The sequence below is a fragment of the Haemaphysalis longicornis genome, unplaced genomic scaffold (genome assembly GCF_048455015.1).
Source record: "Haemaphysalis longicornis isolate Haplotype H1 unplaced genomic scaffold, Haemaphysalis longicornis Haplotype H1 scaffold_14, whole genome shotgun sequence".
NCBI classification, from domain to species: domain Eukaryota; kingdom Metazoa; phylum Arthropoda; class Arachnida; order Ixodida; family Ixodidae; genus Haemaphysalis; species Haemaphysalis longicornis.
Window position 1 is genome coordinate 45,107,454 of NW_027526245.1, and position 25,989 is coordinate 45,133,442.

General features: G+C 48.2%; 2 protein-coding genes across 2 annotated transcripts; both read left to right on the plus strand.

Annotated features, from left to right (window-relative positions):
• The first annotated feature begins 6,193 nt into the window (after window positions 1–6,193).
• On the plus strand, window positions 6,194–7,233 carry LOC144165068 (uncharacterized). The gene has a single exon (XM_077695214.1). The coding sequence runs from the start codon at window positions 6,194–6,196 to the stop codon at window positions 7,199–7,201; it is 1,008 nt and encodes a 335-aa protein (XP_077551340.1). The 3' UTR covers window positions 7,202–7,233.
• A 10,206-nt stretch (window positions 7,234–17,439) lies between these two features.
• Window positions 17,440–18,479, plus strand: LOC144165069 (uncharacterized). The gene has a single exon (XM_077695215.1). The coding sequence runs from the start codon at window positions 17,440–17,442 to the stop codon at window positions 18,445–18,447; it is 1,008 nt and encodes a 335-aa protein (XP_077551341.1). The 3' UTR covers window positions 18,448–18,479.
• Window positions 18,480–25,989: the final 7,510 nt, after the last annotated feature.

Here is a 25,989-nt window from a genome sequence, read left to right on the forward strand (position 1 = left end):
CGAATACGGCGGTCAGTTCAGCCTCTGACGTTCGTCTAAAAATCAAAGGAAACCTGAACTGTGATAGTTCCAATGTGGTATATTTGCTCGAGTGTACGGTGTGCCACCTACAATACATCGGGCAAACACAAAAGTCGTTCAGATCTAGGTTTAATAATCACAAGCCACATTCCAAAACTCTGCCATCTCTCCCGTTGTCAAAACACGTTAACCTTCCTGGGCACTCTTTTGACCACCTCAGAGCCACGATATTAGAATCTGGGTTTCACTCTCACCATGATCGACGAATCCGCGAATCGTATCTCATTTAGAAGTTAAAATCCGCATCTTCAGGCATTAATGAGAGTTTGGGGAAATTATCGTCTTTGGTTGGTACCTAAGCCATTTTCACTGTTTTCCTTTCACCGTTTTTTTTTGTTTGTTTCATTTGCAATACCGAACACTGTCAGCCACCACACGTTTCTCCCCCCCGCCTCCCCACCCTTGTCTGTCTCCGTTTTTTTTTTCGTGGAATAGTAGCTGCATTCCCAGTACGCCTCCCCTCCCGCGGTTGGCAGCCACCTTTGGGGGGTTAAATTTGTTATCGCGAACGCGCCGTCCGCGCGGTCACTCACCATCTTCTTCGATGTTGCGCGGTTCCCCCACCCCTCCGCTTCTTGGACTGTCAATCATTACTCACTTCTTTGCATGCCTCATCATGCTGTGACATGCTTTTATTGTATACACAGAAACTTGTTGACCCTTACTGGCTACCGATTCAATATTTGCTTCCACGCAGGACACACCTAGTCACTTCCTACCTGGCTAAATAATTGGTTGCGTTGCTGGCACGTGCGCTCTTCTGTGACTTCTGTGAACTTGTAAAGTACCCTGACATTCCCCACGCCGCCGGTAATTGGTGTTTTCAGGAATGGATGCGTCACTGGCGGCTTCTGTTCTGTATTTATTTGTTGTTCGTGTACTTTGCATTTCGTGTGTCAAGACGTTCCCTGCACCATCCATTTATTCGTGTAATCCGTATGAAAAGTGTATTTGAACAGCTCTCTACCCTGTTTTTTTAATGGATGCAGTTGAATATTGCTGGGCTTTTTAGAAAAGCGTTTGTCATCATGTATAGTGCCACATGTATAATGCCCTCCCTTCCCTGTTCCCTCGCCCCAAACCCGCCAATGTTGTTGAAAAAAAGCGTCCACTGCAGCACACCCTCTGCACCTATATAAGCGTGCGTGCTCCAACGTTGTATGTTACTCATAATAAAGACTGGTCCCGCAGTCGAAACGTCAGTAAACCACAGTTTTTGTTTTTAATCGTGCGTCTACCATTTTCTCAAGTATTTTTTCTGGCTCCTCGAGAAGTTTCTTTTACTGCCTATATATATATATATATATATATAGAAAGACATGCCGGCAGTCTACAACGCCAAAGAAGGCATAGGGGAAGTTTAGACTATTTTTTTTCCGTTAGTGACGTTACATTATTATAATTTTTATTAATTACGTGAGAAAGAAAGAAAGAAAAACACGCGCCCAGAGTGGGGACCGAACCCACGCCTTTCGATTAGATCTCGAATGCCTTAACAATTCGGCTATCTGGGCGACTGTGTTCTGCTTCACTTTCTGGGGTATTTATATTTGCTACAACTGTATCTGACGCTTGAGGGTGGTAGCCACCTCAAGATCTCGAATGCCTTACCAATTCGGCTATCTGGGCGACTGTGTTCTGCTTCACTTTCTGGGGTATTTATATTTGCTACAACTGTATCTGACGCTTGAGGGTAGCCACCCTCAAGCGTCAGATACAGTTGTAGCAAATATAAATACCCCAGAAAGTGAAGCAGAACACAGTCGCCCAGATAGCCGAATTGGTAAGGCATTCGAGATCTAATCGAAAGGCGTGGGTTCAGTCCCCACTCTGGGCGTGTGTTTTTCTTTCTTTCTTTCTCACGTAATTAATAAAAATTATAATAATGTAACGTCACTAACGGTAAAAAAAAAAGTCTAACCTTCCCCTATGCCTTCTTTGGCGTTGTAGACTGCCGGCATTTCTTTCTGTATGTCCTAACGAGCCCCTCATTTCCAAACCCTATTATCGCGCGAAAGCTTAGCGAGGGCCTCGGTTCTGGCAGCCTTGATGCCAAGGTAGCATAAGAGGGTTTCCCGCCAGTTGACCGCTCATGACAGGCTGTAGACGTTCGCGTCACGCCCCGGGGGTTGAAAAAGAAGGTCTCCTTCTCCCCGTGTAGTCTCAGTGGCGCTGGCTACCACCCTCAAGCGTCAGATACAGTTGTAGCGAATATAAATACCCCAGAAAGTGAAGCAGCACACAGTCGCCCAGATAGCCGAATTGGATTCTACTTCCGGCTTCCGAGCGGAGCGGTCGCAGAATGTCTGGCTCCAGCAATGGGGCGTTTTCAGCGAGCCCTTCGGGCCGCGGTAACAGGTGTGAAGATGACTCCCAGGATTATGCTATCGTTTTGCCATCGCTGCCAACAGGACCAGTTGTTTTAAACACAGTTTTTTTTCATGCCGATATGAAGGGACGGCCTTATCACGTCGAACATTTCCGAGACGCGCTAGTGGAAAGAGGCCTGTTTGGCGAAGTGCTCGCGCTTGGCCCGTATCAGATGAACCACATCTGGGCCGCAACTTTCAAGACTAAGACGCCTCACAGAAAATGCTCACCGAGACAGAAATTGTTGTGAAAGGACGAAAGTGTGTTGTTATAAACCCGTGCAACCGGGACGTCCGTGTGAAGCTTCACTGGTTGCTTCACCACGTACGAGACGACGACATCAAAGTGGCTTTCTCCCCGTACGGCAGCATCATCGAGGTGAGCAGGGAAAAGTGGCGCGCGGAGGGTTGTGGCAGCCAGTGCAGCATGACACGTGTAGGCGTGCTCATGCTCAAGGCTGGTGTGTCGCCTGAGGACATCCCTCATGAACTACGTATCGCCGGTGCCAAGACGCTTGTGGTGGTGCCAGGTAGGGCCCCGCTTTGCCTTCGGTGCCAACGCACAGGCCACATCAGGCGAGAGTGCCGCGTTCCGCGGTGCACCTAATGTCGTCGCTTTGGGCACGAAACGGCTGAATGTGTGAAAACCTATGCGACTGCTGCCTCCCGGACGTACAATGAAGACAAGCGTGAGCTCGTGATGGACGAGGCCGAAGCGGAGGAAATGTCTCGTGAGGGAACCAAGGATACGCCCCCTGAGCCAACGCCCACCAAGCAAGTCAAGGACCATCACACTGCTCCCAAAGAAGATCCAAGCACCGAAAACAATCAGCTTGAAGCTGCACATGCAGCGCAAGCTGGCGACGTTGGAAAAGGACAGCGCGATGCCACCACGACAGGCGCGGTTTCAACTACTGAGGAGCCAGAGCCCATGGACAACCAGGAATCTGGCGCCAGCAACACCACGGCCAAGCGCCAGCGAGAAGGAAACAATGGCGGCGGAGTGAGCACGGAGGTTACGGTTCCCGATGAACCGCCACCGAAGTCGGCGCCAGGACGACGCTCATCATTTAAGCCGAAACCAACGATACCACCAGACCGAAGGACCGCTTCGACACCGTGGGCGATGAAGCCACCATAACTGAAAATGCTGTGTGCACCCGGACAATCGACACGACACACGCGAGATGCCCCGCACCGGAATCGTGGTGTCGAGGTATGTGAAGCAGCCGCCTCCATTAAGCGAACAATACTTTCGAAAAGACAACACGTAGCTCTGAGCGCACTGTCACATGCTTCGACTGAAAGGTGAGCACTGCCTGTGAGGTCCACTTGCTCCATTTTTTCCGATGGCGCCAAATGTAAAGGCTAACCTTCGCGTAGGCACGTTGAACGTCCGCGGATTGTCGGCGAAAAGGCGGCAGCATCAAGTCAAACGCCTCCTCATAGAGAACGGCCTAGACATTCTTGCAGTGCAAGAAACTAAAATTGAAAGCGAAGAGCAAACGGATCGCATGGTGCTTGTTTACGGTGCATTGTTCAATGTTTGCGTTTCCCATGCGGTAGGCACGTCTGGTGGATGCGCATTGTTTCTCAGTAAGGCTATCGGCATTGATGTTGAGCATGTTGTCGCATGTAGTGAAGGCCGCCTGATTGTGTGTGATTTTCGCTTTAGCGGTTCAAACTGGCGGGTTGTATGTGTGTATGCCCCTACCCGATCGAATGACAGACAGAAATTTTTTAGAAAATTGAGCCCTACCTTAACTGCGAAAGAAATGTTTTTCTGCTAGGCGATTTCAATTGCGTTTGTAACCCACCCGATAGAGTTACAAATTTGCCCATCCGCGATACGAGCGCTTTGTACCTCAATTCGGTGGTGCAAGAACTAAACTTTGAAGACGTGGGCTGCCTACTATCGGGCGGGAAACCCACCGAGTATACACATTTTCAAGGACATAGTCATTCCAGGCTAGACAGGATATACGTATCCGCGGGTCTGGTGCCTTTATGCTGCGATTATGAGGTCAAACACACAAGTTTCAGCGATCACAGCTTAGTGACGTTAGACTTGGGATATGGCAAAAGGAAACATAAATTCAACTGGTCTTTGTGGAAGTTTAATGCAAAGCTTCTCCAAGACGACGCTTTCGTCGATAAAGTAAGTCAAAAACTGAAAGCGCTGTTAGACGCAGAGCAAACGGACATCACACCAAAGTGGAAAACTTTAAATATGAAGTTAAAATGGACGCTATTGAAAGGTCTTCCACACTACGGCATGAGGAGAGGAAAAAAAAAGAGAACTACAGCTACAACTCGAATTTCTTTTAAGCGTCGAAACAACACAGCCGGGGAAGTTCACAGAAGCTATTAGAGAGGTGAAGGCGCAACTTGAACTGATAGATGCAGATAGATACCGAGGGGCTGCAATACGCGCCCGGGCAGAAAAATTATGGTTAGGAGAAGCGCCAAAAAAGCGCTCGCTAAGCGAAGAAAAAAGATACGCAAGGCAGAATGAAATCACGGCAATAGACTACGGCGGACAAGTTACGCAAGACAGCGATACGATCTGCCAAGCGTTCGTACAGCACTATCGCGAACTGCTAGGGAAGGGGCGGGACCTTGAAGACGGGTTTAAAAGCTGCTTCTTATCGACGATGCCTAAGTTAGACGACAAAGAAACAGAATACCTGGAAGGGCCAATAAGTATATCCGAAATTGAGAAGGCCATTGATGAACTGAGTACGGGAAAATCCCCTGGACCGGATGGCCTAGGGGCCAGTTTCTACAAAGCGTTTAAGGGTGAACTGGGACTGATCCTTTACGCCGTGTTAAAGGAATCATATCAGAAAAAAATGTTGCCAAAATCGTTAAGACACTCACACGTCGTTCTAATTCCAAAGAGCAACGACCCGGTTAAGTTATTGTCAGTGAAGGGCTTCCGCCCTATTAGTCTCACCAACGTCGATTATAAAATTTTTATGAAGGTTTTAGCGAGTAGGTTGCAAGCAGTAATAACATATATTGTGGGGCCACACCAAACGTGTGGAATAAAAGGGCGCTCTATTCAGACCAACATTCATGTGGCCAGGAGCATCCTAGAGTGCGTGGACTCGCTGGGTGGGCACGTCGCTGTTCTACAGCTTGACTTAGAAAAGGCGTTCGATCGCGTTTCACACAAAATTCTTTTTGATATTCTGGAGCACGTGAATGTCGGTTCCGTCATTTTAGAAGGCGTCAGAATGAGCTATTCGGACTGCTCAGCCAGTCTTATTATAAACAAGAAAATAACCAGTACTTTCCAAATCCTGTCATCCGTTAAACAAGGATGCCCTCTGGCACCTTTACTCTTTGCTCTCTACCTCGAGCCTTTTTGTTTGAAGGTGATTTACAATGACAGTGTTCGCGGTTTCAGACTTCATGAAAGTGAAGTCAAAATTCTCGCCTATGCTGACGACGTGGCCCTTAAGTGTGCTGACAAAGAAAGCGTTCTCGAAGCAGTGAATGATGCGGTTATGTTTTGCAAACAGACCGGTAGTGAGATCAACTGGGATAAAACCACAGGGTTTTGGCACGGTGCGTGGGACAGCACTCCAGCATCTTTTTCAAACGCACAGTGGACCACTATACCCTCACGATACCTGGGAGTGCCGCTTGACCAGTACCGTGACACGAACGAATACTGGGCAGCAGAGACAGAACGGGTGAGGGGCAAAACGGGTAAATGGGGCGGTCGGGATTTATCAATGTTCGGCCGTGCAACTGTGTGCAATTTGTTTCTGGTGGCCAAAATTTGGTATGTACTGGAAGTGCTATACATGACAAGGCTTCATGTGCAAAAATTTTATAGAGTCTTTCCCGTATTCGTCTGGGGCTCCACGTGGGAGCGCAGAGGTCGCACAAACTTGTTCCGTTCCGTGAGAAGTGGCGGCTTGGGTTTGGTACACTTATTCTTAAGACAAGTTGTTTCACGTTTTGTTTTTCTACGCGACCAAAGAGATGTCTTTTTGCGCAGTGTAATTCAACTCAGGCTGCGTGATGTTTTGCCAGACTTTGTCGTGTCGTCTTATGTTGTGGGGGGATCGACTGCACGGGGCTATTTAAGAGAAGTTGTTCTGGCATACCAGTTCTTAAAGGCGCGGTTTTCAATAGAATACCTCAGTACTGTACACCGAAGACGACTGTACAAAGATTTGATTGAAGTGACACTGCCGGTGCCTTTGTACCGGTCCCTACATTGCGCAGGCCCAGGACAAGACGTTCTAAAAAGAGTTAAAAAAATGCCAGTCCGGTCCTTAACGAAGTCCTTTTTCTTTCAACTGCACAGCGGTACTTTGTCAGTGAAACCTTGGCTTCAAGAGAAAGGGCTTTATGTACCCTGGGGCATCGACTGCATTATCTGTCGTAAACCGGAGACAATCGAGCACATATTTCTTGACTGCAGCGATGCCGTATTTCACTGGGACATCCTGCAAAGAACTTTAAAAAAAGATCTACCAATAAGCCCTTATGGCATACGGTTTTTGCCAACCGAAAACGACGAAGGTGTGCCTTATGACATGTTCCTTGTCCTCAGCCTGCACAGTATATGGAAAACGCGTATGGCAGTGCGTCACGCTGATGTCAACGCACGTCCGGCGAGGGAATACTTCAAAGAAAGCGTCGCTTTTGTAAGAGATGTTTTCGAGGCCCAGAGTGAACCACCAGCGTGGATGAATGTATTGAACAAATTGGTATCCCTCAAGCAGTTTTAACACACACGCACTTGCCAGAGGTCGGCAAGTGCTTTTAAGCTTGTGTTGTGCAAAAGTTGTATTGCATGTTTTGTACCAAGCCGGTAATAAAGAAAAAAAAAACGCCCAGATAGCCGAATTGGTAAGGCATTCGAGATCTAATCGAAAGGCGTGGGTTCGGTCCCCACTCTGGGCGCGTGTTTTTTTTCTTTCTTTCTCACGTAATTAATAAAAATTATAATAATGTAACGTCACTAACGGTAAAAAAAAAGTCTAACCTTCCCCTATGCCTTCTTTGGCGTTGTAGACTCCCGGCATTTCTTTCTGTATTTTTTAACGAGCCCCTCATTTTCAAACCCCATTATCGCGCGAAAGCTTAGCGAGGGCCTCGGTTCTGGCAGCCTTGATGCCAAGGTAACATAAGAGGGTTTCCCGCCAGTTGACCGCTCATGACAGGCTGTAGACGTTCGCGTCACGCCCCGGGGGTTGAAAAAGAAGGTCCCCTTCTCCCCGTGTAGTCTGAGTGGCGCTGGCTACCACCCTCAAGCGTCAGATACAGTTGTAGCAAATATAAATACCCCAGAATGTGAAGCAGAACACAGTCGCCCAGATAGCCGAATTGGTAAGGCATTCGAGATCTAATCGAAAGGCGTGGGTTCGGTCCCCACTCTGGGCGCGTGTTTTTCTTTCTTTCTTTCTCACATAATTAATAAAAATTATAATAATGTAACGTCACTAACGGTAAAAAAAAATAGTCTAACCTTCCCCTATGCCTTCTTTGGCGTTGTAGACTGCCGGCATTTCTTTCTGTATTTCCTAACGAGCCCCTCATTTCCAAACCCTATTATCGCGCGAAAGCTTAGCGAGGGCCTCGGTTCTGGCAGCCTTGATGCCAAGGTAGCATAAGAGGGTTTCCCGCCAGTTGACCGCTCATGACAGGCTGTAGACGTTCGCGTCACGCCCCGGGGGTTGAAAAAGAAGGTCCCCTTCTCCCCGTGTAGTCTGAGTGGCGCTGGCTACCACACTCAAGCGTCAGATACAGTTGTAGCAAATATAAATACCCCAGAAAGTGAAGCAGAACACAGTCGCCCAGATAGCCGAATTGGTAAGTCATTCGAGATCTAATCGAAAGGCGTGGGTTCGGTCCCCACTCTGGGCGCGTGTTTTATTTTCTTTCTTTCTCAGGTAATTAATAAAAATTATAATAATGTAACGTCACTAACGGTAAAACAAAAATAGTCTAACCTTCCCCTATACCTTCTTTGGCGTTGTAGACTGCCGGCATTTCTTTCTGTATTTCCTAACGAGCCCCTCATTTCCAAACCCTATTATCGCGCGAAAGCTTAGCGAGGGCCTCGGTTCTGGCAGCCTTGATGCCAAGGTAGCATAAGAGGGTTTCCCGCCAGTTGACCGCTCATGACAGGCTGTAGACGTTCGCGTCACGCCCCGGGGGTTGAAAAAGAAGGTCCCCTTCTGCCCGTGTAGTCTGAGTGGCGCTAACTACCACCCTCAAGCGTCAGATACAGTTGTAGCAAATATAAATACCCCAGAAAGTAAAGCAGAAAATACAGTCGCCCAGATAGCCGAATTGGTAAGGCATTCGAGATCTAATCGAAAGGCGTGGGTTCGGTCCCCACTCCGGGCGCGTGTTTTTCTTTCTTTCTTTCTCACGTAATTAATAAAAATTATAATAATGTAACGTCACTAACGGTAAAAAAAATAGTCTAACCTTCACCTATGCCTTCTTTGGCGTTGTAGACTGCCGGCATTTCTTTCTGTATTTCCTAACGAGTCCCTCATTTCCAAACCCTATTATCGCACGAAAGCTTAGCGAGGGCCTCGGTTCTGGCAGCCTTGATGCCAAGGTAGCATAAGAGGGTTTCCCGCCAGTTGACCGCTCATGACAGGCTGTAGACGTTCGCGTCACGCCCCGGGGGTTGAAAAAGAAGGTTCCCTTCTCCCCGTGTAGTCTGAGTGGCGCTGGCTACCACCCTCAAGCGTCAGATACAGTTGTAGCAAATAAAAATACCCTAGAAAGTAAAGCAGAACACAGTCACCCAGATAACCGAATTGGTAAGGCTTTCGAGATCTAATCGAAAGGCGTGGGTTCGGTCCCCACTCGGGCGCGTGTTTTTCTTTCTTTCTTTCTCACGTAATTAATAAAAATTATAATAATCTAACGTCACTAACGGTAAAAAAAAATAGTCTAACCTTCGCCTCTGCCTTCTTTTGCGTTGTAGACTGCCGGCATTTCTTTCTGTATTTCGTAACGAGTCCCTCATTTCCAAACCCTATTTTCGCGCGAAAGCTTAGCGATGGCCTCGGTTCTGGCAGCCTTGATGCCAAGGTAGCATAAGAGGGTTTCCCGCCAGTTGACCGCTCATGACAGGCTGTAGACGTTCGCGTCATGCCCCGGGGGTTGAAAAAGAAGGTCCCCTTCTCCCCGTGTAGTCTGAGTGGCGCTGGCTACCACCCTCAAGCATCAGATACAGTTGTAGCAAATATAAATACCCCAGAAAGTGAAGCAGAACACAGTCGCCCAGATAGCCGAATTGGTAAGGCATTCGAGATCTAATCGAAAGGCGTGGGTTCGGTCCCCACTCTGGGCGCGTGTTTTTCTTTCTTTCTTTCTCACGTAATTATTAAAAATTATAATAATGTAACGTCACTAACGGTAAAAAAAATAGTCTAACCTTCCCCTATGCCTTCTTTGGTGTTGTAGACTGCCGGCATTTCTTTCTGTATTTCCTAACGAGCCCCTCATTTCCAAACCTATTATCGCGCGAAAGCTTAGCGAGGGCCTCGGTTCTGGCAGCCTTGTTGCCAAGGTAGCATAAGAGGGTTTCCCGCCAGTTGACCGCTCATGACAGGCTGTAGACGTTCGCGTCACGCCCCGGGGGTTTAAAAAGAAGGTCCCCTTCTCCCCGTGTAGTCTGAGTGGCGCTGGCTACCACCTTCAAGCGTCAGATACAGTTGTAGCAAATATAAATACCCCAGAAAGTGAAGCAGAACACAGTCGCCCAGATAGCCGAATTAGTAAGGCATTCGAGATCTAATCGAAAGGCGTGGGTTCGGTCCCCACTCTGGGCGCGTATTTTTCTTTCTTTTTTCCCCAGTAATTATTAAAAATTATAATAATGTAACGTCACTAACGGTAAAAAAAAATAGTCTAACCTTCCCCTATGCCTTCTTTGGCGTTGTAGACGTTCGGCATTTCTTTCTGTATTTCTAACGAGCCCCTCATTTCGAAACCCTATTATCGCGCGAAAGCTTAGCGAGGGCCTCGGTTCTGGCAGCCTTGATGCCAAGGTAGCATAAGAGGGTTTCCCGCCAGTTGACCGCTCATGACAGGCTGTAGACGTTCGCGGCCAGCCCCGGGGGTTGAAAAAGAAGGTCCCCTTCTCCCCGTGTAGTCTGAGTGGCGCTGGCTACCACCCTCACGCGTCAGATACAGTTGTAGCAATTATAAAGACCCCAGAAAGTAAAGCAGAACACAGTCGCCCAGATAGCCGAATTGGTAAGGCATTCGAGATCTAATCGAAAGGCGTGGGTTCGGTCCCCACTCTGGGCGCGTGTTTTTCTTTCTTTCTTTCTCACGTAATTAATAAAAATTATAATAATGTAACGTCACTAACGGTAAAAAAAATAGTCTAACCTTCCCCTATGCCTTCTTTGGCGTTGTAGACTGCCGGCATTTCTTTCTGTATTTCCTAACGAGCCCCTCATTTCCAAACCCTATTATCGCGCGAAAGCTTAACGAGGGCCTCGGTTCTGGCAGCCTTGATGCCAAGGTAGCATAAGAGGGTTTCCCGCCAGTTGACCGCTCATGACAGGCTGTAGACGTTCGCGTCACGCCCCGGGGGTTGAAAAAGAAGGTTCCCTTCTCTCCGTGTAGTCTGAGTGGCGCTGGCTACCACCCTCAAGCGTCAGATACAGTTGTAGCAAATATAAATACCCCAGAAAGTAAAGCAGAACACAGTCACCCAGATAGCCGAATTGGTAAGGCATTCGAGATCTAATCGAAAGGCGTGGGTTCGGTCCCCACTCTGGGCGCGTGTTTTTCTTTCTTTCTTTCTCACGTAATTAATAAACATTATAATAATGTAACATCACTAACGGTAAAAAAATAGTCTAACCTTCCCCTATGCCTTCTTTGGCGTTGTAGACTGCCGGCATTTCTTTCTGTATTTCCTAACGAGCCCCTCATTTCCAAACCCTATTATCGCGCGAAAGCTTAGCGAGGGCCTCGGTTCTGGCAGCCTTGATGCCAAGGTAGCATAAGAGGGTTTCCCGCCAGTTGACCGCTCATGACAGGCTGTAGACGTTCGCGTCACACCCCGGGGGTTTAAAAAGAAGGTCCCCTTCTCCCCGTGTAGTCTGAGTGGCGCTGGCTACCACCCTCAAGCGTCAGATACAGTTGTAGCAAATATAAATACCCCAGAAAGTGAAGCAGAACACAGTCGCCCAGATAGCCGAATTAGTAAGGCATTCGAGATCTAATCGAAAGGCGTGGGTTCGGTCCCCACTCTGGGCGCGTGTTTTTCTTTCTTTCTTTCTCACGTAATTAATAAAAATTATAATAATGTAACGTCACTAACGGTAAAAAAAAATAGTCTAACCTTCCCCCATGCCTTCTTTGGCGTTGTAGACGTTCGGCATTTCTTTCTGTATTTCCTAACGAGCCCCTCATTTCGAAACCCTATTATCGCGCGAAAGCTTAGCGAGGGCCTCGGTTCTGGCAGCCTTGATGCCAAGGTAGCATAAGAGGGTTTCCCGCCAGTTGACCGCTCATGACAGGCTGTAGACGTTCGCGTCACGCCCCGGGGGTTGAAAAAGAAGGTCCCCTTCTCCCCGTGTAGTCTGAGTGGCGCTGGCTAACACCCTCAAGCGTCAGATACAGTTGTAGCAAATATAAAGACCCCAGAAAGTAAAGCAGAACACAGTCGCCCAGATAGCCGAATTGGTAAGGCATTCGAGATCTAATCGAAAGGCGTGGGTTCGGTCCCCACTCTGGGCGCGTGTTTTTCTTTCTTTCTTTCTCACGTAATTAATAAAAATTATAATAATGTAACGTCACTAACGGTAAAAAAAAATAGTCTAACCTTCCCCTATGCCTTCTTTGGCGTTGTAGACTGCCGGCATTTCTTTCTGTATTTCCTAACGAGCCCCTCATTTCCAAACCCTATTACCGCGCGAAAGCTTAGCGAGGGCCTCGGTTCTGGCAGCCTTGATGCCAAGGTAGCATAAGAGGGTTTCCCGCCAGTTGACCGCTCATGACAGGCTGTAGACGTTCGCGTCACGCCCCGGGGGTTGAAAAAGAAGGTCCCCTTCTCCCCGTGTAGTCTGAGTGGCGCTGGCTACCACCCTCAAGCGTCAGATACAGTTGTAGCAAATATAAATACCCCAGAAAGTAAAGCAGAACACAGTCGCCCAGATAGCCGAATTGGTAAGGCATTTGAGATCTAATCGAAAGGCGTGGGTTCGGTCCCCACTCTGGGCGCGTGTTTTTCTTTCTTTCTTTCTCACGCAATTAATAAAAATTATAATAATGTAACATCACTAACGGTAAAAAAAAATAGTCTAACCTTCCCCTATGCCTTCTTTGGCGTTGTAGACTGCCGGTATTTCTTTCTGTATTTCCTAACGAGCCCCTCATTTCCAAACCCTATTTCCGCGCTAAAGCTTAGCGAGGGCCTCGGTTCTGGCAGCCTTGATGCCAAGGTAGCATAAGAGGGTATCCCGCCAGTTGACCGCTCATGACAGGCTGTAGACGTTCGCGTCACGCCCCGGGGGTTGAAAAAGAAGGTTCCCTTCTCCCCGTGTAGTCTGAGTGGCGCTGGCTACCACCCTCAAGCGTCAGATACAGTTGTAGCAAATATAAATACCCCAGAAAGTAAAGCAGAACACAGTCTCTTAGATAGTCGTATTGGTAAGGCATTCGAGATCTAATCGAAAGGCGTGGGTTCGGTCCCCACTCTGGGCGCGTGTTTTTTTTTTCTTTCTTTCTCACGTAATTAATAAAAATTATAATAATGTAACGTCACTAACGGTAAAAAAAATAGTCTAACCTTCCCCTATGCCTTCTTTTGCGTTGTAGACTGCCGGCATTTCTTTCTGTATTTCCTAACGAGCCCCTCATTTCCAAACCCTATTATCGCGCGAAAGCTTAGCGAGGGCCTCGGTTCTGGCAGCCTTGATGCCAAGGTAGCATAAGAGGGTTTCCCGCCAGTTGACCGCTCATGACAGGCTGTAGACGTTCGCGTCACGCCCCGGGGGTTGAAAAAGAAGGTCTCCTTCTCCCCGTGTAGTCTCAGTGGCGCTGGCTACCACCCTCAAGCGTCAGATACAGTTGTAGCGAATATAAATACCCCAGAAAGTGAAGCAGAACACAGTCGCCCAGATAGCCGAATTGGATTCTACTTCCGGCTTCCGAGCGGAGCGGTCGCAGAATGTCTGGCTCCAGCAATGGGGCGTTTTCAGCGAGCCCTTCGGGCCGCGGTAACAGGTGTGAAGATGACTCCCAGGATTATGCTATCGTTTTGCCATCGCTGCCAACAGGACCAGTTGTTTTAAACACAGTTTTTTTTCATGCCGATATGAAGGGACGGCCTTATCACGTCGAACATTTCCGAGACGCGCTAGTGGAAAGAGGCCTGTTTGGCGAAGTGCTCGCGCTTGGCCCGTATCAGATGAACCACATCTGGGCCGCAACTTTCAAGACTAAGACGCCTCACAGAAAATGCTCACCGAGACAGAAATTGTTGTGAAAGGACGAAAGTGTGTTGTTATAAACCCGTGCAACCGGGACGTCCGTGTGAAGCTTCACTGGTTGCTTCACCACGTACGAGACGACGACATCAAAGTGGCTTTCTCCCCGTACGGCAGCATCATCGAGGTGAGCAGGGAAAAGTGGCGCGCGGAGGGTTGTGGCAGCCAGTGCAGCATGACACGTGTAGGCGTGCTCATGCTCAAGGCTGGTGTGTCGCCTGAGGACATCCCTCATGAACTACGTATCGCCGGTGCCAAGACGCTTGTGGTGGTGCCAGGTAGGGCCCCGCTTTGCCTTCGGTGCCAACGCACAGGCCACATCAGGCGAGAGTGCCGCGTTCCGCGGTGCACCTAATGTCGTCGCTTTGGGCACGAAACGGCTGAATGTGTGAAAACCTATGCGACTGCTGCCTCCCGGACGTACAATGAAGACAAGCGTGAGCTCGTGATGGACGAGGCCGAAGCGGAGGAAATGTCTCGTGAGGGAACCAAGGATACGCCCCCTGAGCCAACGCCCACCAAGCAAGTCAAGGACCATCACACTGCTCCCAAAGAAGATCCAAGCACCGAAAACAATCAGCTTGAAGCTGCACATGCAGCGCAAGCTGGCGACGTTGGAAAAGGACAGCGCGATGCCACCACGACAGGCGCGGTTTCAACTACTGAGGAGCCAGAGCCCATGGACAACCAGGAATCTGGCGCCAGCAACACCACGGCCAAGCGCCAGCGAGAAGGAAACAATGGCGGCGGAGTGAGCACGGAGGTTACGGTTCCCGATGAACCGCCACCGAAGTCGGCGCCAGGACGACGCTCATCATTTAAGCCGAAACCAACGATACCACCAGACCGAAGGACCGCTTCGACACCGTGGGCGATGAAGCCACCATAACTGAAAATGCTGTGTGCACCCGGACAATCGACACGACACACGCGAGATGCCCCGCACCGGAATCGTGGTGTCGAGGTATGTGAAGCAGCCGCCTCCATTAAGCGAACAATACTTTCGAAAAGACAACACGTAGCTCTGAGCGCACTGTCACATGCTTCGACTGAAAGGTGAGCACTGCCTGTGAGGTCCACTTGCTCCATTTTTTCCGATGGCGCCAAATGTAAAGGCTAACCTTCGCGTAGGCACGTTGAACGTCCGCGGATTGTCGGCGAAAAGGCGGCAGCATCAAGTCAAACGCCTCCTCATAGAGAACGGCCTAGACATTCTTGCAGTGCAAGAAACTAAAATTGAAAGCGAAGAGCAAACGGATCGCATGGTGCTTGTTTACGGTGCATTGTTCAATGTTTGCGTTTCCCATGCGGTAGGCACGTCTGGTGGATGCGCATTGTTTCTCAGTAAGGCTATCGGCATTGATGTTGAGCATGTTGTCGCATGTAGTGAAGGCCGCCTGATTGTGTGTGATTTTCGCTTTAGCGGTTCAAACTGGCGGGTTGTATGTGTGTATGCCCCTACCCGATCGAATGACAGACAGAAATTTTTTAGAAAATTGAGCCCTACCTTAACTGCGAAAGAAATGTTTTTCTGCTAGGCGATTTCAATTGCGTTTGTAACCCACCCGATAGAGTTACAAATTTGCCCATCCGCGATACGAGCGCTTTGTACCTCAATTCGGTGGTGCAAGAACTAAACTTTGAAGACGTGGGCTGCCTACTATCGGGCGGGAAACCCACCGAGTATACACATTTTCAAGGACATAGTCATTCCAGGCTAGACAGGATATACGTATCCGCGGGTCTGGTGCCTTTATGCTGCGATTATGAGGTCAAACACACAAGTTTCAGCGATCACAGCTTAGTGACGTTAGACTTGGGATATGGCAAAAGGAAACATAAATTCAACTGGTCTTTGTGGAAGTTTAATGCAAAGCTTCTCCAAGACGACGCTTTCGTCGATAAAGTAAGTCAAAAACTGAAAGCGCTGTTAGACGCAGAGCAAACGGACATCACACCAAAGTGGAAAACTTTAAATATGAAGTTAAAATGGACGCTATTGAAAGGTCTTCCACACTACGGCATGAGGAGAGGAAAAAAAAAGAGAACTACAGCTACAACTCGAATTTCTTTTAAGCGTCGAAACAACACAGCCGGGGAAGTTCACAGAAGCTATTAGAGAGGTGAAGGCGCAACTTGAACTGATAGATGCAGATAGATACCGAGGGGCTGCAATACGCGCCCGGGCAGAAAAATTATGGTTAGGAGAAGCGCCAAAAAAGCGCTCGCTAAGCGAAGAAAAAAGATACGCAAGGCAGAATGAAATCACGGCAATAGACTACGGCGGACAAGTTACGCAAGACAGCGATACGATCTGCCAAGCGTTCGTACAGCACTATCGCGAACTGCTAGGGAAGGGGCGGGACCTTGAAGACGGGTTTAAAAGCTGCTTCTTATCGACGATGCCTAAGTTAGACGACAAAGAAACAGAATACCTGGAAGGGCCAATAAGTATATCCGAAATTGAGAAGGCCATTGATGAACTGAGTACGGGAAAATCCCCTGGACCGGATGGCCTAGGGGCCAGTTTCTACAAAGCGTTTAAGGGTGAACTGGGACTGATCCTTTACGCCGTGTTAAAGGAATCATATCAGAAAAAAATGTTGCCAAAATCGTTAAGACACTCACACGTCGTTCTAATTCCAAAGAGCAACGACCCGGTTAAGTTATTGTCAGTGAAGGGCTTCCGCCCTATTAGTCTCACCAACGTCGATTATAAAATTTTTATGAAGGTTTTAGCGAGTAGGTTGCAAGCAGTAATAACATATATTGTGGGGCCACACCAAACGTGTGGAATAAAAGGGCGCTCTATTCAGACCAACATTCATGTGGCCAGGAGCATCCTAGAGTGCGTGGACTCGCTGGGTGGGCACGTCGCTGTTCTACAGCTTGACTTAGAAAAGGCGTTCGATCGCGTTTCACACAAAATTCTTTTTGATATTCTGGAGCACGTGAATGTCGGTTCCGTCATTTTAGAAGGCGTCAGAATGAGCTATTCGGACTGCTCAGCCAGTCTTATTATAAACAAGAAAATAACCAGTACTTTCCAAATCCTGTCATCCGTTAAACAAGGATGCCCTCTGGCACCTTTACTCTTTGCTCTCTACCTCGAGCCTTTTTGTTTGAAGGTGATTTACAATGACAGTGTTCGCGGTTTCAGACTTCATGAAAGTGAAGTCAAAATTCTCGCCTATGCTGACGACGTGGCCCTTAAGTGTGCTGACAAAGAAAGCGTTCTCGAAGCAGTGAATGATGCGGTTATGTTTTGCAAACAGACCGGTAGTGAGATCAACTGGGATAAAACCACAGGGTTTTGGCACGGTGCGTGGGACAGCACTCCAGCATCTTTTTCAAACGCACAGTGGACCACTATACCCTCACGATACCTGGGAGTGCCGCTTGACCAGTACCGTGACACGAACGAATACTGGGCAGCAGAGACAGAACGGGTGAGGGGCAAAACGGGTAAATGGGGCGGTCGGGATTTATCAATGTTCGGCCGTGCAACTGTGTGCAATTTGTTTCTGGTGGCCAAAATTTGGTATGTACTGGAAGTGCTATACATGACAAGGCTTCATGTGCAAAAATTTTATAGAGTCTTTCCCGTATTCGTCTGGGGCTCCACGTGGGAGCGCAGAGGTCGCACAAACTTGTTCCGTTCCGTGAGAAGTGGCGGCTTGGGTTTGGTACACTTATTCTTAAGACAAGTTGTTTCACGTTTTGTTTTTCTACGCGACCAAAGAGATGTCTTTTTGCGCAGTGTAATTCAACTCAGGCTGCGTGATGTTTTGCCAGACTTTGTCGTGTCGTCTTATGTTGTGGGGGGATCGACTGCACGGGGCTATTTAAGAGAAGTTGTTCTGGCATACCAGTTCTTAAAGGCGCGGTTTTCAATAGAATACCTCAGTACTGTACACCGAAGACGACTGTACAAAGATTTGATTGAAGTGACACTGCCGGTGCCTTTGTACCGGTCCCTACATTGCGCAGGCCCAGGACAAGACGTTCTAAAAAGAGTTAAAAAAATGCCAGTCCGGTCCTTAACGAAGTCCTTTTTCTTTCAACTGCACAGCGGTACTTTGTCAGTGAAACCTTGGCTTCAAGAGAAAGGGCTTTATGTACCCTGGGGCATCGACTGCATTATCTGTCGTAAACCGGAGACAATCGAGCACATATTTCTTGACTGCAGCGATGCCGTATTTCACTGGGACATCCTGCAAAGAACTTTAAAAAAAGATCTACCAATAAGCCCTTATGGCATACGGTTTTTGCCAACCGAAAACGACGAAGGTGTGCCTTATGACATGTTCCTTGTCCTCAGCCTGCACAGTATATGGAAAACGCGTATGGCAGTGCGTCACGCTGATGTCAACGCACGTCCGGCGAGGGAATACTTCAAAGAAAGCGTCGCTTTTGTAAGAGATGTTTTCGAGGCCCAGAGTGAACCACCAGCGTGGATGAATGTATTGAACAAATTGGTATCCCTCAAGCAGTTTTAACACACACGCACTTGCCAGAGGTCGGCAAGTGCTTTTAAGCTTGTGTTGTGCAAAAGTTGTATTGCATGTTTTGTACCAAGCCGGTAATAAAGAAAAAAAAAACGCCCAGATAGCCGAATTGGTAAGGCATTCGAGATCTAATCGAAAGGCGTGGGTTCGGTCCCCACTCTGGGCGCGTGTTTTTTTTCTTTCTTTCTCACGTAATTAATAAAAATTATAATAATGTAACGTCACTAACGGTAAAAAAAAAGTCTAACCTTCCCCTATGCCTTCTTTGGCGTTGTAGACTCCCGGCATTTCTTTCTGTATTTTTTAACGAGCCCCTCATTTTCAAACCCCATTATCGCGCGAAAGCTTAGCGAGGGCCTCGGTTCTGGCAGCCTTGATGCCAAGGTAGCATAAGAGGGTTTCCCGCCAGTTGACCGCTCATGACAGGCTGTAGACGTTCGCGTCACGCCCCGGGGGTTGAAAAAGAAGGTCCCCTTCTCCCCGTGTAGTCTGAGTGGCGCTGGCTACCACCCTCAAGCGTCAGATACAGTTGTAGCAAATATAAATACCCCAGAATGTGAAGCAGAACACAGTCGCCCAGATAGCCGAATTGGTAAGGCATTCGAGATCTAATCGAAAGGCGTGGGTTCGGTCCCCACTCTGGGCGCGTGTTTTTCTTTCTTTCTTTCTCACATAATTAATAAAAATTATAATAATGTAACGTCACTAACGGTAAAAAAAAATAGTCTAACCTTCCCCTATGCCTTCTTTGGCGTTGTAGACTGCCGGCATTTCTTTCTGTATTTCCTAACGAGCCCCTCATTTCCAAACCCTATTATCGCGCGAAAGCTTAGCGAGGGCCTCGGTTCTGGCAGCCTTGATGCCAAGGTAGCATAAGAGGGTTTCCCGCCAGTTGACCGCTCATGACAGGCTGTAGACGTTCGCGTCACGCCCCGGGGGTTGAAAAAGAAGGTCCCCTTCTCCCCGTGTAGTCTGAGTGGCGCTGGCTACCACACTCAAGCGTCAGATACAGTTGTAGCAAATATAAATACCCCAGAAAGTGAAGCAGAACACAGTCGCCCAGATAGCCGAATTGGTAAGTCATTCGAGATCTAATCGAAAGGCGTGGGTTCGGTCCCCACTCTGGGCGCGTGTTTTATTTTCTTTCTTTCTCAGGTAATTAATAAAAATTATAATAATGTAACGTCACTAACGGTAAAACAAAAATAGTCTAACCTTCCCCTATACCTTCTTTGGCGTTGTAGACTGCCGGCATTTCTTTCTGTATTTCCTAACGAGCCCCTCATTTCCAAACCCTATTATCGCGCGAAAGCTTAGCGAGGGCCTCGGTTCTGGCAGCCTTGATGCCAAGGTAGCATAAGAGGGTTTCCCGCCAGTTGACCGCTCATGACAGGCTGTAGACGTTCGCGTCACGCCCCGGGGGTTGAAAAAGAAGGTCCCCTTCTCCCCGTGTAGTCTGAGTGGCGCTAACTACCACCCTCAAGCGTCAGATACAGTTGTAGCAAATATAAATACCCCAGAAAGTAAAGCAGAAAATACAGTCGCCCAGATAGCCGAATTGGTAAGGCATTCGAGATCTAATCGAAAGGCGTGGGTTCGGTCCCCACTCCGGGCGCGTGTTTTTCTTTCTTTCTTTCTCACGTAATTAATAAAAATTATAATAATGTAACGTCACTAACGGTAAAAAAAATAGTCTAACCTTCACCTATGCCTTCTTTGGCGTTGTAGACTGCCGGCATTTCTTTCTGTATTTCCTAACGAGTCCCTCATTTCCAAACCCTATTATCGCACGAAAGCTTAGCGAGGGCCTCGGTTCTGGCAGCCTTGATGCCAAGGTAGCATAAGAGGGTTTCCCGCCAGTTGACCGCTCATGACAGGCTGTAGACGTTCGCGTCACGCCCCGGGGGTTGAAAAAGAAGGTTCCCTTCTCCCCGTGTAGTCTGAGTGGCGCTGGCTACCACCCTCAAGCGTCAGATACAGTTGTAGCAAATAAAAATACCCTAGAAAGTAAAGCAGAACACAGTCACCCAGATAACCGAATTGGTAAGGCTTTCGAGATCTAATCGAAAGGCGTGGGTTCGGTCCCCACTCGGGCGCGTGTTTTTCTTTCTTTCTTTCTCACGTAATTAATAAAAATTATAATAATCTAACGTCACTAACGGTAAAAAAAAATAGTCTAACCTTCGCCTATGCCTTCTTTTGCGTTGTAGACTGCCGGCATTTCTTTCTGTATTTCGTAACGAGTCCCTCATTTCCAAACCCTATTATCGCGCGAAAGCTTAGCGATGGCCTCGGTTCTGGCAGCCTTGATGCCAAGGTAGCATAAGAGGGTTTCCCGCCAGTTGACCGCTCATGACAGGCTGTAGACGTTCGCGTCATGCCCCGGGGGTTGAAAAAGAAGGTCCCCTTCTCCCCGTGTAGTCTGAGTGGCGCTGGCTACCACCCTCAAGCATCAGATACAGTTGTAGCAAATATAAATACCCCAGAAAGTGAAGCAGAACACAGTCGCCCAGATAGCCGAATTGGTAAGGCATTCGAGATCTAATCGAAAGGCGTGGGTTCGGTCCCCACTCTGGGCGCGTGTTTTTCTTTCTTTCTTTCTCACGTAATTATTAAAAATTATAATAATGTAACGTCACTAACGGTAAAAAAAATAGTCTAACCTTCCCCTATGCCTTCTTTGGTGTTGTAGACTGCCGGCATTTCTTTCTGTATTTCCTAACGAGCCCCTCATTTCCAAACCTATTATCGCGCGAAAGCTTAGCGAGGGCCTCGGTTCTGGCAGCCTTGTTGCCAAGGTAGCATAAGAGGGTTTCCCGCCAGTTGACCGCTCATGACAGGCTGTAGACGTTCGCGTCACGCCCCGGGGGTTTAAAAAGAAGGTCCCCTTCTCCCCGTGTAGTCTGAGTGGCGCTGGCTACCACCTTCAAGCGTCAGATACAGTTGTAGCAAATATAAATACCCCAGAAAGTGAAGCAGAACACAGTCGCCCAGATAGCCGAATTAGTAAGGCATTCGAGATCTAATCGAAAGGCGTGGGTTCGGTCCCCACTCTGGGCGCGTATTTTTCTTTCTTTTTTCCCCAGTAATTATTAAAAATTATAATAATGTAACGTCACTAACGGTAAAAAAAAATAGTCTAACCTTCCCCTATGCCTTCTTTGGCGTTGTAGACGTTCGGCATTTCTTTCTGTATTTCTAACGAGCCCCTCATTTCGAAACCCTATTATCGCGCGAAAGCTTAGCGAGGGCCTCGGTTCTGGCAGCCTTGATGCCAAGGTAGCATAAGAGGGTTTCCCGCCAGTTGACCGCTCATGACAGGCTGTAGACGTTCGCGGCCAGCCCCGGGGGTTGAAAAAGAAGGTCCCCTTCTCCCCGTGTAGTCTGAGTGGCGCTGGCTACCACCCTCACGCGTCAGATACAGTTGTAGCAATTATAAAGACCCCAGAAAGTAAAGCAGAACACAGTCGCCCAGATAGCCGAATTGGTAAGGCATTCGAGATCTAATCGAAAGGCGTGGGTTCGGTCCCCACTCTGGGCGCGTGTTTTTCTTTCTTTCTTTCTCACGTAATTAATAAAAATTATAATAATGTAACGTCACTAACGGTAAAAAAAATAGTCTAACCTTCCCCTATGCCTTCTTTGGCGTTGTAGACTGCCGGCATTTCTTTCTGTATTTCCTAACGAGCCCCTCATTTCCAAACCCTATTATCGCGCGAAAGCTTAACGAGGGCCTCGGTTCTGGCAGCCTTGATGCCAAGGTAGCATAAGAGGGTTTCCCGCCAGTTGACCGCTCATGACAGGCTGTAGACGTTCGCGTCACGCCCCGGGGGTTGAAAAAGAAGGTTCCCTTCTCTCCGTGTAGTCTGAGTGGCGCTGGCTACCACCCTCAAGCGTCAGATACAGTTGTAGCAAATATAAATACCCCAGAAAGTAAAGCAGAACACAGTCACCCAGATAGCCGAATTGGTAAGGCATTCGAGATCTAATCGAAAGGCGTGGGTTCGGTCCCCACTCTGGGCGCGTGTTTTTCTTTCTTTCTTTCTCACGTAATTAATAAACATTATAATAATGTAACATCACTAACGGTAAAAAAATAGTCTAACCTTCCCCTATGCCTTCTTTGGCGTTGTAGACTGCCGGCATTTCTTTCTGTATTTCCTAACGAGCCCCTCATTTCCAAACCCTATTATCGCGCGAAAGCTTAGCGAGGGCCTCGGTTCTGGCAGCCTTGATGCCAAGGTAGCATAAGAGGGTTTCCCGCCAGTTGACCGCTCATGACAGGCTGTAGACGTTCGCGTCACACCCCGGGGGTTTAAAAAGAAGGTCCCCTTCTCCCCGTGTAGTCTGAGTGGCGCTGGCTACCACCCTCAAGCGTCAGATACAGTTGTAGCAAATATAAATACCCCAGAAAGTGAAGCAGAACACAGTCGCCCAGATAGCCGAATTAGTAAGGCATTCGAGATCTAATCGAAAGGCGTGGGTTCGGTCCCCACTCTGGGCGCGTGTTTTTCTTTCTTTCTTTCTCACGTAATTAATAAAAATTATAATAATGTAACGTCACTAACGGTAAAAAAAAATAGTCTAACCTTCCCCCATGCCTTCTTTGGCGTTGTAGACGTTCGGCATTTCTTTCTGTATTTCCTAACGAGCCCCTCATTTCGAAACCCTATTATCGCGCGAAAGCTTAGCGAGGGCCTCGGTTCTGGCAGCCTTGATGCCAAGGTAGCATAAGAGGGTTTCCCGCCAGTTGACCGCTCATGACAGGCTGTAGACGTTCGCGTCACGCCCCGGGGGTTGAAAAAGAAGGTCCCCTTCTCCCCGTGTAGTCTGAGTGGCGCTGGCTAACACCCTCAAGCGTCAGATACAGTTGTAGCAAATATAAAGACCCCAGAAAGTAAAGCAGAACACAGTCGCCCAGATAGCCGAATTGGTAAGGCATTCGAGATCTAATCGAAAGGCGTGGGTTCGGTCCCCACTCTGGGCGCGTGTTTTTCTTTCTTTCTTTCTCACGTAATTAATAAAAATTATAATAATGTAACGTCACTAACGGTAAAAAAAAATAGTCTAACCTTCCCCTATGCCTTCTTTGGCGTTGTAGACTGCCGGTATTTCTTTCTGTATTTCCTAACGAGCCCCTCATTTCCAAACCCTATTTCCGCGCTAAAGCTTAGCGAGGGCCTCGGTTCTGGCAGCCTTGATGCCAAGGTAGCATAAGAGGGTATCCCGCCAGTTGACCGCTCATGACAGGCTGTAGACGTTCGCGTCACGCCCCGGGGGTTGAAAAAGAAGGTTCCCTTCTCCCCGTGTAGTCTGAGTGGCGCTGGCTACCACCCTCAAGCGTCAGATACAGTTGTAGCAAATATAAATACCCCAGAAAGTAAAGCAGAACACAGTCTCTTAGATAGTCGTATTGGTAAGGCATTCGAGATCTAATCGAAAGGCGTGGGTTCGGTCCCCACTCTGGGCGCGTGTTTTTTTTTTCTTTCTTTCTCACGTAATTAATAAAAATTATAATAATGTAACGTCACTAACGGTAAAAAAAATAGTCTAACCTTCCCCTATGCCTTCTTTTGCGTTGTAGACTGCCGGCATTTCTTTCTGTATTTCCTAACGAGCCCCTCATTTCCAAACCCTATTATCGCGCGAAAGCTTAGCAAGGGCCTCGGTTCTGGCAGCCTTGATGCCAAGGTAGCATAAGAGGGTTTCCCGCCAGTTGACCGCTCATGACAGGCTGTAGACGTTCGCGTCACGCCTCGGGGGTTGAAAAAGAAGGTCCTCTTCTCCCCGTGTAGTCTGAGCGGCGCTGGCTACCACCCTCAAGCGTCAGATACAGTTGTAGCAAATATAAATACCCCAGAAAGTGAAGCAGAACACAGTCGCCCAGATAGCCGAATTGGTAAGGCATTCGAGATCTAATCGAAAGGCGTGGGTTTGGTCCCCACTCTGGGCGCGTGTTTTTCTTTCTTTCTTTCTCACGTAATTAATAAAAATTATAATAATGTAACGTCACTAACGGTAAAAAAAAATAGTCTAACCTTCCCCTATGCCTTCTTTGGTGTTGTAGACTGCCGGCATTTCTTTCTGTATTTCCTAACGAGCCCCTCATTTCCAAACCCTATTATCGCGCGAAAGCTTAGCGAGGGCCTCGGTTCTGGCAGCCTTGATGCCAAGGTAGCATAAGAGGGTTTCCCGCCAGTTGACCGCTCATAACAGGCTGTAGACGTTCGCGTCACGCCCCGGGGGTTGAAAAAGAAGGTCCCCTTCTCCCCGTGTAGTCTGAGTGGCGCTGCTACCACCCTCAAGCGTCAGATACAGTTGTAGCAAATATAAATACCCCAGAAAGTGAAGCAGAACACAGTCGCCCAGATAGCAGAATTGGTAAGGCATTCGAGATCTAATCGAAAGGCGTGGGTTCGGTCCCCACTCTGGGCGCGTGTTTTTCTTTCTTTCTTTCTCACATAATTAATAAAAATTATAATAATGTAACGTCACTAACGGTAAAAAAAATAGTCTAACCTTCCCCTATGCCTCCTTTGGCGTTGTAGACTGCCGGCATTTCTTTCTGTATTTCCTAACGAGCCCCTCATTTCCAAACCCTATTATCGCGCGAAAGCTTAGCGAGGGCCTCGGTTCTGGCAGCCTTGATGCCAAGGTAGCATAAGAGGGTTTCCCGCCAGTTGACCGCTCATGACAGGCTGTAGACGTTCGCGTCACGCCCCGGGGGTTGCAAAAGAAGGTCCCCTTCTCCCCGTGTAGTCTGAGTGGCGCTGGCTACCACCCTCAAGCGTCAGATACAGTTGTAGCAAATATAAATACCCCAGAAAGTGAAGCAGAACACAGTCGCCCAGATAGCCGAATTGGTAAGGCATTCGAGATCTAATCGAAAGGCGTGGGTTCGGTCCCCACTCTGGGCGCGTGTTTTTCTTTCTTTCTTTCTCACGTAATTAATAAACATTATAATAATGTAACGTCACTAACGGTAAAACAAAAATAGTCTAACCTTCCCCTATGCCTTCTTTGGCGTTGTAGACTGCCGGCATTTCTTTCTGTATTTCCTAACGAGCCCCTCATTTCCAAACCCTATTATCACGCGAAAGCTTAGCGAGGGCCTCGGTTCTGGCAGCCTTGATGCCAAGGTAGCATAAGAGGGTTTCCCGCCAGTTGACCGCTCATGACAGGCTGTAGACGTTCGCGTCACGCCCCGGGGGTTGAAAAAGAAGGTCCCCTTCTCCCCGTGTAGTCTGAGTGGCGCTGGCTACCACCCTCAAGCGTCAGATACAGTTGTAGCAAATATAAATACCCCAGAAAGTAAAGCAGAACACAGTCGCCCAGATAGCCGAATTGGTAAGGCATTCGAGATCTAATCGAAAGGCGTGAGTTCGGTCCCCACTCTGGGCGCGTGTTTTTCTTTCTTTCTTTCTCACGTAATTAATAAAAATTATAATAATGTAACGTCACTACCGGTAAAAAAAAATAGTCTAACCTTCCCCTATGCCTTCTTTGGCGTTGTAGACTGCCGGCATTTCTTTC

What these genes read in the sequence shown, in the direction of transcription:
- LOC144165069 (XM_077695215.1), top strand. Translation starts at nt 17,440, where the DNA reads ATGTTCGGCCGTGCAACTGTGTGCAATTTGTTTCTGGTGGCCAAAATT.
- LOC144165068 (XM_077695214.1), top strand. Translation starts at nt 6,194, where the DNA reads ATGTTCGGCCGTGCAACTGTGTGCAATTTGTTTCTGGTGGCCAAAATT.